Source organism: Melanostigma gelatinosum (assembly GCF_949748355.1).
Source record: "Melanostigma gelatinosum genome assembly, chromosome: 20".
Classification (NCBI taxonomy): Eukaryota; Metazoa; Chordata; class Actinopteri; order Perciformes; family Zoarcidae; genus Melanostigma; species Melanostigma gelatinosum.
This window is the reverse complement of record NC_136653.1, coordinates 14,464,688-14,477,335: the sequence shown is the minus strand read 5'-3', so window position 1 is coordinate 14,477,335 and position 12,648 is coordinate 14,464,688. Positions and strand designations below refer to the sequence as shown.

General features: G+C 42.4%; 4 protein-coding genes across 6 annotated transcripts in view; all 4 read right to left on the bottom strand.

The window, feature by feature from the left end:
• The window catches only part of oxsr1b (oxidative stress responsive kinase 1b), a 34,341-nt gene extending 32,955 nt beyond the window's left edge, over positions 1-1,386 (bottom strand). For both annotated transcript variants that reach the window (XM_079292083.1, XM_079292084.1), the window contains exon 1: positions 1,208-1,386. In XM_079292083.1, the coding sequence (XP_079148209.1) occupies positions 1,208-1,277 (70 nt within the window). In that variant the 5' untranslated portion in view covers positions 1,278-1,386. The remainder of the gene's footprint in view (positions 1-1,207) is intronic.
• An 874-nt stretch (positions 1,387-2,260) lies between these two features.
• myd88 (MYD88 innate immune signal transduction adaptor) lies at positions 2,261-5,798 on the bottom strand. Its single transcript, XM_079292031.1, has 5 exons — positions 5,374-5,798; positions 4,864-4,995; positions 3,634-3,811; positions 3,127-3,218; positions 2,261-3,022 (listed from the first exon to the last, which is right to left on the bottom strand). The coding sequence occupies exons 1-5, from the start codon at positions 5,681-5,683 to the stop codon at positions 2,868-2,870; spliced, it is 867 nt and encodes a 288-aa protein (XP_079148157.1). The 5' UTR covers positions 5,684-5,798; the 3' UTR covers positions 2,261-2,867.
• Positions 5,799-6,464: 666 nt separating this feature from the next.
• On the bottom strand, positions 6,465-10,984 carry cry-dash (cryptochrome DASH; the record flags this gene model as incomplete). Its single annotated transcript, XM_079292362.1, is given in 13 exon segments — positions 6,465-6,674; positions 6,970-7,146; positions 7,264-7,385; positions 7,388-7,463; positions 7,466-7,530; positions 7,634-7,713; positions 7,762-7,930; positions 8,197-8,214; positions 8,217-8,305; positions 8,307-8,339; positions 8,468-8,625; positions 8,696-8,771; positions 10,923-10,984. Coding segments are annotated over 13 exon segments (1,233 nt in total). The 3' UTR covers positions 6,465-6,566.
• The window catches only part of map3k22 (mitogen-activated protein kinase kinase kinase 22), a 36,628-nt gene continuing 34,099 nt past the window's right edge, over positions 10,120-12,648 (bottom strand). For both annotated transcript variants that reach the window (XM_079292499.1, XM_079292500.1), the window contains exon 18: positions 10,120-12,286. In XM_079292499.1, the coding sequence (XP_079148625.1) occupies positions 12,058-12,286 (229 nt within the window). In that variant the 3' untranslated portion in view covers positions 10,120-12,057. The remainder of the gene's footprint in view (positions 12,287-12,648) is intronic.

The window sequence follows — 12,648 nt, the reverse complement described above, 5'->3', positions numbered from 1 at the left end:
AAATGAGTTACAGTAAAGTATTTTAAAAAAATATACAAAAAGGTGAATTAAGGCCCCGCAGAATGGACCCACTATAAACACAGATTCCCTGCAGAGGAAGCACGCACCACTTAGGTAAAGTGAACCGGAGGCACAAACTGACTGATTTGAGAGGACAATACGTTGCTTATATGGTACACACTCCTTCTTACTCAACAAAAGTCAGCCAGAAACGGTAGGACAGGGTCAGGTATTTATGGAGGGGAACTAGTCAGAACCTCAAACGTAAGAGCAGTCATTCCAACCTGCAAGCCATTCTCTAGACACCCTGAGGCTTAACATGGCAAAACACAGGAAAGGTGTAACGAGCCTCCTGTCACACTGGAGGAAATGTGGCCATGCAAAGCAATTATACTGTGCTGTAAAAAAAGAAAAACCTTCTAGACTAACTGGATTCATTATAGAGGTAAAGGCAGTAAATCGCCCAAAACGATAGGAAGTCTAATCTCTGCACTCTGCACTAGCAACACTAGTGTTGTGGAAAAAAGTTTTGTGTTTGAATATCCAGTGAAGTGTATTTTAATTGGGAATGGGCGTGAACACACACACACACACACACACACACACACACACACACACACACACACACACAGTATACGTTAAGTGTATCAAGGTCTCTGTCAGTGGTCGCTGACATGCTTTAGCATTTACAGAATATGTTATTTATAATCATGTCACTTTAAAAACCTACTATGCAGGATGGGTTCAGTCTAATATAACTTAACACGGACACATTTAAACGAGATATATAGTTCAAATAATTGTAATTTCATAGATACGGCGCCCTTTATCCAGAGTGCGTTACATACATATATTATATATACACATGTTACGCTAACGTTGGCTGTTCACATACTCGACTGGTCAATGAAAGCGGTTCTTTTCCAGCAAATAGTCATCCCCCTGACAAGACAGTAACGTTATAACGCTCGTTTACGGCTTCGGCGTATCCCCGGTGGACGGGGCTAAAACCGCTCTCACTGCTGGAAACATTTCACTGACTCAAAATCACAACACCGCCCCGGCTGGGAGTGCCAAGTTGCCGAAACGTGATGAACTTATCATCGCTCCAGAGTGAGAAGATGCCGGAGCCTGTGTTAGCCGTGACAAGCCTCAGACTGATCGGTTCACGGATATGTTAAAGCTAACAAAGCTATGGACCACCTACCAATCACCTCGTGCAGCTCATAATCATCTTTGTTGATGGACCAGGTTTGGGAGCTCAGGTCCTCCGACATGGCTGAGGAGAATGCCGAGGCCGTCCTATCTCTAGAGAGGTGGTGAATCCAAAGACCGTGCGTAAAAAGAAGTCAAAGTAATCCAAACAGGACCAACGAGGGCGACACTTCCCCTTCTTATCGAATCCTGCAGCACTCCTGTCATTCCCAAAGTTTGACACGAGCGTAACAGCCCCGCCTACCGCATTCCTACTGAGCAAACGTAGACCTTCCCGGCGGACATATTGAGTGTGGGACCGCAAAGTGCTCCAGTGAAGTCGTTCAGGGGGAAACTAGCGGTTTGGGCTACAGCTGAATACACTGCGATACATATAATTAGATGCGGGAATTTTACTGTATGTGTAAAAGCAGGCGCTGCAACGAGTGTGCAAATATTAGGTAAAAGGGCTATAAACCTATGGGTAAATAATGCCCCAAAAACGAGTCAAGTCTTTGGGTTCCGCCACACATTAATGGCGGGCTGCTTTACAAAAGATTTAGTTTTCCTAGATTTGAGCCTAGCAGGCATTCGTTCTTCTCCTAAAGCAAACAAACCGAATATATGTTGCTCACATTAACCTACAGCACTCTCGGTTCTTTCTCACCCAGAACAATTTCATTCATTTGGGCACGTTTAGTCATTAAATAGGTTGGGAAGTTCTACCTGACAAGCTATACTCAGGGCCAAAAATGTCTCACTATAAGAGAGACATCCTGTCCTCTGATTGGACAGGACACAAATACACTGCTCTGTGATTGGATGATCATGTGTTAACTGTAAAACGAGTCTTTTTTACAGCATTCAATTAGCGACACCTCTGTTGGTTAATTTTATAACATGCAGGACTTGCACAATCGCGACACATGCTGGAGAACATCAGAACATATTGTGCTTTTGTAACAGAACAAAATGCTTTTTTTTTTTTTTACATAAAAGTAAAATGCCCTTGAAAAATGTGTTAAAATTATTTTGAGGAAATAATATTCAGACCATTTATTCAATGTAGAATGAATTCATTTTAATGAACTGTTCTGAAAAGACCATATCAAAAGTACGAAATCAAGTGTAAAGACATCATCGAGACAGACGGAGAAAGCGAGAAAGGCAGTCAGTAAAATTTAACAAGTGGAAGAATCACAATCACAACATCTCTTCCTCTTAGGCTCCAATCTCACCTAGAAGTTGACTCACAAGAGGAAGTGGCCAGCGCAAAAAAAACCTAAAAAAACACAACGCTATCATAGAGCATTTAGTGCAGACTACCCCGAAAACAAACACATCCTGTTAGCCAATAAATACAAAACAGCGACAGGCACAACTTCCTCTTGAAATAAAATCATGGCTTTGTGCAGTGAGAACTTTGCTGATATTTGGTATCCGTGTGCAGCTTGAGTTTCATAGTGACAATATCCAGAAATCACTATTTCATCTTCATAGGAAACACAAATAGTGTCCACCATAATATACTGTATGTCGTATCAACTCAGTATTTGTTCAGAAACCAGCAGGACCTGGATCACAAGCAATAGTATGTACTTTGACCTGTGATGTTTGGTCATTATCCAAACCTTATCCCGACCTTTAAACACAATTTACTGCCTGGTCCATGGTTATGGCTGCGAGAGAGCTTTCGCCAGCCGTATCCAGAACCAGGCCTGAGTGCAGGGCCGAGTGTAGTCGCATATGGTGAGATAGCGTAAGATGCTGGGGAACGGCCTTGTCATGGGCTTGTATATCACTGGAATAAGCCGTTTATCTTGAGCTCCTGAAACAGAAGAAAGAAGGAAAAAAGCAAGTTACATACATGCGCAGGCATACTGTATGTCGGATAAAAAGGGAGCTGTTAGACATAACATAAAAGCAACTTACCGGGACAGAGACTGAGAGCAAACTTGGTCTGAAAGTCACAGGCATCGCTGTCGAGGTATTCATCAGAGATCACCACCACCATCTTCTTACACCTGCACAGACGGTCACAGAATAGCCAATATAGAAATGAGGGAGATTTTACGACGGAAAACTTTGATTTCTTGCTCTCTGGTGGCATTCTACATCTAAAGCCAAAATGAAACCGTCATTAGGAAAGTTTAGCTTTCTGCTGTAACTGAAACTTTCACGTCTTTTGTATACAACTTTCAATTAAAAAATGTTTCTCCCCGCCCCCCCCATACAGATTATTAACGGAGCCATATAGAAGGTAGAATATATTGTGTTAACTGTTAATGAGCAGCAGCAGCAGCAGGCCTGGTTTATATCGCTGCTGGCACACAGAAGTCTGCGTTGCATCGCAAAAAGGGAGCGTGCTTTGGCCTCCCCGTTTGTTTGAACTGGCCAGATAACCAGAGCAAACACGGTCAGCGCGTGTCCATATCCCACCTCTTCTCAATGAGCTCACTGGTGATGGTCCACACACAGGAGCCGGGGAGGACATCTCGGTCGAACACGCACAGCTTCAGCTTGTACTGGGTCTGTTCCAGCTCGCGGATCATCTCGCAGACAAACTGAAAGTCCTTCTGGCAGTAGCAGATGAAGGCATCAAACCTCTCAGGAGCACCTGGATTCAATTCAGTCAGATTCAATTCAACAACACATATTTAATCACCAGAAAGCAAAACATGAGCAGCGGACGATGCAGCCGTGCAGCCGTGAGTGATTAGTGAGATTAGGATCAGAAGACGTGTGCTGAAAGCGTCTACTGTGCAATGCCTGACCACAGAAGATGATGCTGCTATCACCATCTTGAATCTGACTTGAGGTGATGTAAGTGCTGTGATAATTGCATCGCAATGTCACACATTTATAATATCTTCGCCCCCACATGACATTTAGGGGGTCATGAAGACTTGTCCTGAAGCACAAGACAGGTAGCGTTTTTAAACATTAGAAACTTTTGATTGTTTGCAACCTAAAGTCATTCTAATTATTGAAGGTGTCTATTTCATTTTCACTTTTCACCTTGCATTTATGCATACTCATAAGCCCTCTAACAAGTCAGGCACGACATATGTAAACAACCTTGTAGTTTATACATTGATCATAACATCACCGCTTAAAGTGTAGCTGACTGTAACACAACACTGTTTTCTTATTACGAGTGGTGGAAGAAGTAGGCAAATCGTTTACTTGAGCAAAAGTATGAATACGATGTCATCTAAACGCACTTACTTATTCACATTTTATCAGAAACATTTCGTCATTATCCCAAATGGCCTCATTTAGAGTGTTATAACATTATTCAACTATTATTACAGATGTATTAACGTGTAATCAGCATTTTACTGTTGCAGTTGGTGATATACTTTTGGGCCTTTCGTCATATTTTGTCTGATTATGTTTTTTTGAAAATAATCTGCGAAGTACCTAGCAACTCCAGCTGTGAGATGAATGTAGTGGAGTTAAAGTACAATATTACAACAATAGATTGGAGTGTAAAAAAAAAAATTGTATTCATCCTATCGAGCCTAAAAGGCAGCTCTACTGAGGCAACAGTGTCATGCAACTTGAGAAGCACAGATCAGTTGAATTAATGTGAGTGTTGCACAGCAGTTTTCTGGTTTGTATTCGTTTTTCTTGATGCAAACAAAAATACAAAGCTCATATACTGACCGTCAGGGTCGTCCTCCAGGGTGAGACCAATCCTCTCCGGGGTGCGAGGGTCACAGCTGTCCACCTTTGGGTCCTGAAGAGGGGGTGTAGCATTCTTCTTCTGGTTCTCACAATACTTCCTGACATCCTCATCTGGGACGAAGAAAGACGTGCATGTTAATCACAGCACACATACACACACGCAGAGACACGCACGCACAAGTTTGCGTCCAATAAATTGGGCCAGATGTCATAGAAAGGTTTTTTTTAGCACAAATGTGTTGTAATACTGGTGAAATATAGATACATTGGAGTTGTCCTGCACATGCACACTCATACATTCAGAATTATTGTGTTAGTCGATTTTGCAATATGAAAGTTCAAGCATGTGAATCACTTCCTGAAGTAGCTCTAGGGGCAGGACGGGCGGTAAAAAAACAAGCTAATACTATAAGTTTGTACCTCTTATGTCTGGTACTTGTGCCCATGATACACGCATTTAAAACCAAAATCCAAATGTCACCAACGCACCCATCAGAGGACGGAGATCCTCCACGATGTCTCTCCTCTCCACCTCCTCCAGGATCGCCAGCAGCTTCCCGACCGTCGCGTCAGTGGAGCGGGCCGGCCAGTCCTCCAAGACGGACTCGGTGGGACTTTTTGACACCTCGTAGTTCTTTATCTCCAGGTAATTGAAGCCCATGGCCTCTGCCACGGTCATCCAGTCCGCGGCCACTGCGTTTCTGGGGTTCAGGTATAGTCCCAACTTTTTCCGCACACTCATGTTAAGCGCAACGGGAGGAATCGTCCACAAATCAAATTCGGAATCGACGCAAGCCATGGTCGAACGTTTTCCCGGAGACGAATGCTTTAGTTAAAACACAAAACACGGAGACATTGTAACGAAAACACAGCGTGATATGACGTTCTAAGTCCGGCCGCCAACAGCCTACCTGTTGGTGAGAGCACGAGGAAGTGATGCAAAACAGTGCGCGCTGCGTCACGCGGGGGAGGAGAGTTACTGTTTACCTTCACAGTGTCCAAAAAGCGCGCTTGCACAAGACTAGTTTTTATTTTGGTGTTACCGCTTTAGTGACCGAAAACTAAATACATATGTGTATTATTGTTGAGTGAAATGGCGTGCAATAGAGGGAAGTAAAGGAACATGTCGGTGGAAAATGTCCACTGGAAATAGTTTCTGTTCCCTTTTCTTGGATTTATAACAGTGACAGACAGATCGACTCTACCTCCTTCTTTGAATCATGTGTGATAAAAATTCATTGCAGAACAAAATCTCTTCATTTAGCAATTTTATTTGATAACCGCCACATATAGGCTACCTCTGTCAATGAATAAAAATAAACTGTATCACCAAACAGACATAAAAAGAGAGCAAGAAAAAAAAAACTGCACAAAACATCAGCAGATAAATGTTCCACTGCATCAAACTAAAAACCACATTGCAGCTTTATCAGTTCCTGCAGTCTAACAGGAAACAAGTCCATAAAAGGCGCTTTATGGGGCCATTTTTTTTCCAAGAACTGATGGCCTGTGGGTGGATCAGACATGTTCCAGCAGAACATGCATTTCCTCAAATGCCAATCAGACAACTTCCCTCAATCAACATGACCGTGTGCACAACACAGATTTTACAGCAAGTCCCAAGTTTGCATCACTGGAGCTTCCATCCTCTGAGCATCCGTCCACGTGTTCAGTGTTTGCTTTCACAGCTTTTTGCTTCTGGAGAAATAGAAATCAATGCCTCGGTCCTGATGTTGGTTGGAAGTGTGAGATGGACTCTTCTTTCCTCTCGGCGAAGGCCCCGTGCCACTCTGACGAAAACAGGAAAACAAACATTTGCCTTTACTGTGATGTTTTAAAAGGCAACATTTCCTGTTTCAACCATGAAGTATTCTTGTTTGCCAGAGGTGGAATACATACTCTGAGCCTTTACTTATGTATAAATACGCCATTACAAGTAAAGTACTGCATTAAAAATCATACTTCAGTAATTAAATGTTGCTGATAATTAACTTGTACTTAAGTATCAAAAGTAAAAGTACTCGTTCTGCAGAAAAATGGCTCATGTGAGTATATCTATCCACTTCCCTTTTCTCAAGCATTCACCGGTTTCTTGTGAACGTGTCTGCTCCATTCAGGCGCCATCACGATGGGGGTGGGGTAGGTCTCACCGAGGGTCACATGAGTGTGCGACAGCGAAGCGGTGCTGAGGGTCCAGGGCGCGTGCACGTCAGCTCCCCTGATCCCCTGCAGCTCAGGAACCCACTGACGCACATAGCGGACGCACGTTTAACCAAAAACACCCATCAGTGACTGAAATCTCCAACAATGGCAAGCTGCAAAGCAAAAAAAGTCAAAAGGGAAATGAAACAAAAAATGCATGCATCTTCTCAAACATACATTGTTGTCGTAGTCGAGGCCTTGCTTGATCATGTTGAACTTCCGGTTCTCTCTGGGGTCATTTCCTATGCCAGCGCTGTACAGCCAGTTGCCATAGTTGCTGCAGACATCACAGTCAATGTTTGGAACATACACTTTCTATGCGCCTCTTTAAAGACAACACTTGATTTTACATTTTGTGAACTCAAGAGGAAAAATGGTGCAAACCTTTCCAAGCATTGAACAGCCCCATGTCCTTTTTCCATGGCACAGATTTTTCTTGAAGTCCTGAGATGAAATTACCGTGAGATTTACATTCATTCATAAAAAATGAATGTAATGAAGGTTTAAAAAAAAAAAAAAGAATATTGAAAACATTTGCTAATTTGACCTTTGATCTGAAACAGTCTGTTTCCGTACTTGACGCCTACAAACTTGAAGTAATCCCTCCACAAAAGTTCAAAAATGATCCTGAAAGTATTTTCTACTGTTTTGTATCTCACTTATCTCCAGACTCACCAATATGTGCTCTGATTGGCTGTTCGCTCCCTCTCATACTGCTGGTTAAACTGTCCCCGATGTGCATTAAGACACGCAGAACCATAAAAGCGTAATAATGTACATGGAAATCCAGCCGGTCTGCTCGCTCGCCGGCACTTAATGAGGAAATCTGCGCTCAGCAGTCTGCCTATTGGATTCAGAAAGTAGCAGCAGTGTCGATTGACTTAATAGAGGCACTGCATAAAATGAGCAATTTGTGCCTCCTTACTGCCAGCAGCATGTACAGACATTTATGCAAAAGTCAATTTAATAAGCACATAAAATAAATACACAGGGATATATCGATACTGATAGACCTTTCAGCAAGTTCACAGAACACCAAGACACTAAAGGGAAAGTGCAAGATTGTATGAATTTATCCTATTTGGATAGAGCAGATAAGACATTAGTCACCCGTCTGTTCCAGGTTGCTGTTGGAATGGCTCCTTCCTCCAACCCTTGGGGGAGCGGCCTTCGCCGCTCAGGGGTTGGGAACAGAGGCCTCACCTTGCTCTGGGTCTCATGCCTTCCTGAACTGAGTGTACACATCAGGCAGCCTAACAAACCAGGAAGAAATGCTCTTAATCTGCATTTCCCACAAAAAAAAAACTGCCAGAGTCAAAAACAGGACGTTCAGCAAGAACATGGATGCTTTGTCCCAGGCGAGCCATATCCTCTCCCTCACCTGGACATGTTGTGAAATGGAAGATCATCTCTGTGGTACAGTGTCGACCCCCAGCAGGTGTGAACTTTCACCTTCATCTGTGCACAGACATCCTTCACTCGTTTCTCCACATGCAGTTCTTCCGAGGTCACCTGGAACATGAGTGCATGTGGTAACAACTGTCAAAATCGCTAGCGGATGTAATTAAAACGTGATTATTTTATTAAGAGAAGGAATGTTTGAAACTACCTCTTGTACAGAGCCCAGTTCCTTGATGAGGTCTGCAACTACCTCCTCTGGCTTACCCCGTCTCACCACCAGGTTGCTGTCACAAACACATACACACAAAGTAAGTCCCAGACCATGCAAGCTGCATCCTGGGTAGAGAGCTAGCAACTTCCCCCTCACTGACCTGAAAGAATGATGGCAACAGTGTGTGCCGGACCCCTGTTAACATCAACATAACCTTCTATAAGCTCAGGCGTGTCCTGATCCTGTTACAACTGAATCAACTAAATCCTAGAAAGCTGAGGACAAGATCCGTACCAAGTGTATGTGTAACAACAATATAATACACAAGTTCATGATCATTTTTAAATCTTGTAAAGAGATTATGGGTTTTTAAGTCTATAACAAAGACAGATCCAGACTGTGGAGATATTCAGCAACATAAATAAAGCAGTAGAATACACACGAATTGAGGATTTATACAGGAAGACCAGTCAACGAACAGTTGTTCAGTTACCTGCATGTAGAGAGCACAAAGTATGGGAAATACTATCATCTCTGAGGAAAAGGGACCTCGGCCTAATTGTAGCAAACACTTAAAAACAGTTAATTTAATTATTTGAGCAAACTGTTTTAGAATTAAAAATGTGACCACACAACGACACCATGCCAGCTGAAGCTAAAAACACACAACCTGAAATCTAAATTGCTGTTTCAGGGACACTAAAAGTAAACCGATGTATTTTCTTGTCAGTTTTGGAAAATGGCGTCTTTTATTTTGGAAAATTCAACTAGAAGTCGTAATGTTACATGTTGATGTCAACATTCTCCAGTATGGCTGACTGACTGGAAATGTAATTTTGTCTTACAAAGCTAGGGGATAAAAGGCAGGAACTGTTCCTTAAAAACATAATCTGTGCAGTTCCTGTACAGTTCAGCTGGCAGGTTCCCCTCAATTATATACTTTTTTTTACATGAAGTGAATATTAATTATTCAATACAATAAACTTCAGTACAGCACCACCCATAATTCATAGCAGAGCTGTTGTATTGACTGTTGGTTGTAACTAATAAAGTGGCCAGTGAGTGTAAATGAAATCCAATCCATTTTATTATCAATTTAAATTGTTATTGTCCATATGAAATTTAAAAGAAAGAAAGAAAAGGCAATTGGAAAAAGTGATTTTGAAGCATTAGTGGCATCTACATTAATAAATCAATTAAATTAGGAGCTAAAAAAGGATCAATAATTGTCTTTTTTTAGGAGAGAATTGAAACACATTTTTTTATTGGATTTTATATTGTTTAAGAATGTATACATCAGATAATGTAGTGCCAAAAAATAGGTATTAGCTCCGAAGAAAATATAAGAGTGGATAAATCTGCAACAAAGACTTTCTAGGGCATTACGATCACAAACAACACAATAAAATCACACGGGAAAATAGTCTTAGACCTTGGATTTATTAAGTTAAATGTACAAAAGATCGATGACTTGATACATTTCATGTTTCAAGGCTTTGTCATTAAGACAAAACAAACTCTGTCCCAATCGAAAGCCTCCCAGCCTTTTCCTACAAGAGACAATTATACATACTCCTGTCTAAATCACAGTACAGTCTACTGTATAACGTAGCTATTTCATCAAATAGATTTGTATATAATGTAAAGAAATTTCATACAAAAGTGCAGAACAATATGTATTTACAGTATAATCTTTTTTTTTTTTCCATATAAAAGAACTTCAGCAAATCCTGTGTGTGCTCTCTACTGAACAGCTGCTCGCCTTATTAAGATCCTGCTTTCGCAGTGAACATTTGTGTTTATAAGCAGACTCGGGTAAGGCACTGACAAGTTGTCAAAAAAAGATTTGATCATTCTTTAAGTGCCACTGCATTACAGCTAGCCAGGACACCTCAAACATCAAAATCCCCAGTTAGGGCTTCATCTCATCGCCGTTTTAGAGAATACAGCATTTAGCTCTGTAATTCCACCGTGACCCTTTTTTTGGCGACTTGTAATATTATCTCACACACGACATCACACAGAGAGTGCTGTGCTGTCAGGTGGTCATTACGTGACCCGTTCATATGGTGTGGAAAGCAAAGTAAAGGCATGGGGGTGACTGGATTCATTCTGAAGTTACAACTAAAATGTAAACGAGACGTTTACTTCCATCGAATTCCACAACTTTTCATACTAACACAATGTGACGTCAATGCATCCGATTTGGTCTGTGCAAGCCTACTGTGCACGAAGCTGCCGTAACATAGAAAAGGCTATAGGGCTCTGAGGTGACGACACCAACATGACTAATACTGCACAATTAACTCAGCCAGAAGTTTCTGCAACTTTTCTTTGGCCACTTTTTTTTCTCCGATGGACTCAAGGCTCACTGCGCGGGAAGCTGGAATGGATGTCACAGACTCCAACAGTAGTGTTGGTATTGCTTAATAGACATTGCACACTGATGCAAAAAGTTTGGTTCTTTTTTTTTTTCCATTTTATACCACACAACTCTCCTTTATGAAATTATATTAAAAAAAATGTTTCAAATAGAAAAATATCTCAGTTGATTATCCTGCATGTTGGAAACATTTCAATGCATGATATCAAAAGTGCAACACTGGCATTCCTTCTAAATGGGGTTCTGAGTGCCATGAAAGGGTTAGGGTAATGTCACCCTCTAAGATGTAAAAAAAAAAAAAGACATTCTAACTTACAAACTCTTATTGTAAGGCGTTGACAACAATATGTTTACATGTTTTTAGGTGATAATAGAAAAGTCATCGGCTGAGATGACTTTATATGTGTTATTGTATGTCATATAAAAATATTTACCATCTTGATTTCACACAGCTAACGGAGGCTGATGTCTAACTTACAGTACTGTCAGATGTGATCAATGTCACGATCGCATAGCGTCCGGCCAAACCTAGACCCTGTTCCGCGGCAGTAAATGAGTGTAAAGGCCCAGAAATGTCGAGAAGTCACTGCTCTCTCACGTCACTCTTCCTGCTCTTGTTAAAAGGACAGCAGTCTGCAGCTTGTGAGACTGCTAAGTGCTTTCTCCTCAGTCCCCCTCCCGGGGCCAAACACCGCGACGCCTCGGAGGACTCAGGGGGTCTGACAGCAGTCAACCTGGCCTCTCAGTGAGTAATCCGGGTTGAGCTCGTTGGTGAGAGATGCAGGGGGTTCCTGACAAGGCAGACACTGGTGATAAGATGGCAGGGTAGGATGTTGGAGTGATGCTGAGTCCTGGTGACGGGGGAGAAGAGGGGACGGTGGGGGTCCCAGGGGATGGGGGCGGGCAGGCGAGGAGGGGAGGTGAGGTGCAGAGAGGCCTCGCAGGCAGGGGAGGGGAAAGGGGGGGTCCGCGGGCCTCAGAAGCAGCCCTGGACGAACGGGTGGCTGAGCAGCACGTCTGCAGTGGGCCGCCACTTCTCCTCCACGAACACCTGCCGCAGGAAGTCCCTGCTCGCGTCGGACACGCCCTCTGGAAGAATGGGCTTCGTAGGCTGGGTGGCAATCTTAAAAATGGCTGCCATGGCCTCGTACTCCGCCCACGGAGGTTTCCGGGTCAGCATTTCCACAACAGTGCAGGCGACGCTCCTGAGGACAAACAACATCCAGCAGAGTTGGCCGATTGTCAGAACATCTTATTTAATCACAGACGCATCAAAGTTTAGTTCACATGTACTCGAATGCATCAATAAATATACAACATGGTCATAATTATTTCACATTTTGTAGTAGCAGTCGTCATAATCATGGTGTTAGTGTCCCGGGTGCAGAACATAATCTCACCATAAACTTTACAGATGTGGTATTTACTGCATTTCATTCCATTTGACATGTTTTCATGTTGATTTATCCACCAACACAAATTAATATTCCAGTTTTATAATTCTCATTCAAGATATTATTCATGTCTTGGTGAGTGCTACATGTATTACTGCATGTATTGCTTCACC

Excerpts from the sequence above, each read along its gene's own strand:
- myd88 (XM_079292031.1), bottom strand. The coding sequence starts at position 5,683 with ATGGCTTGCGTCGATTCCGAATTTGATTTGTGGACGATTCCTCCCGTT. Across the intron at positions 4,996-5,373 it reads GGATCTCCGTCCTCTGATGG|ATGAGGATGTCAGGAAGTAT; the intron begins GTGCGTTGGTGA and ends TCTTCGTCCCAG. Across the intron at positions 3,023-3,126 it reads TGCTCTCAGTCTCTGTCCCG|GAGCTCAAGATAAACGGCTT; the intron begins GTAAGTTGCTTT and ends CTTCTGTTTCAG.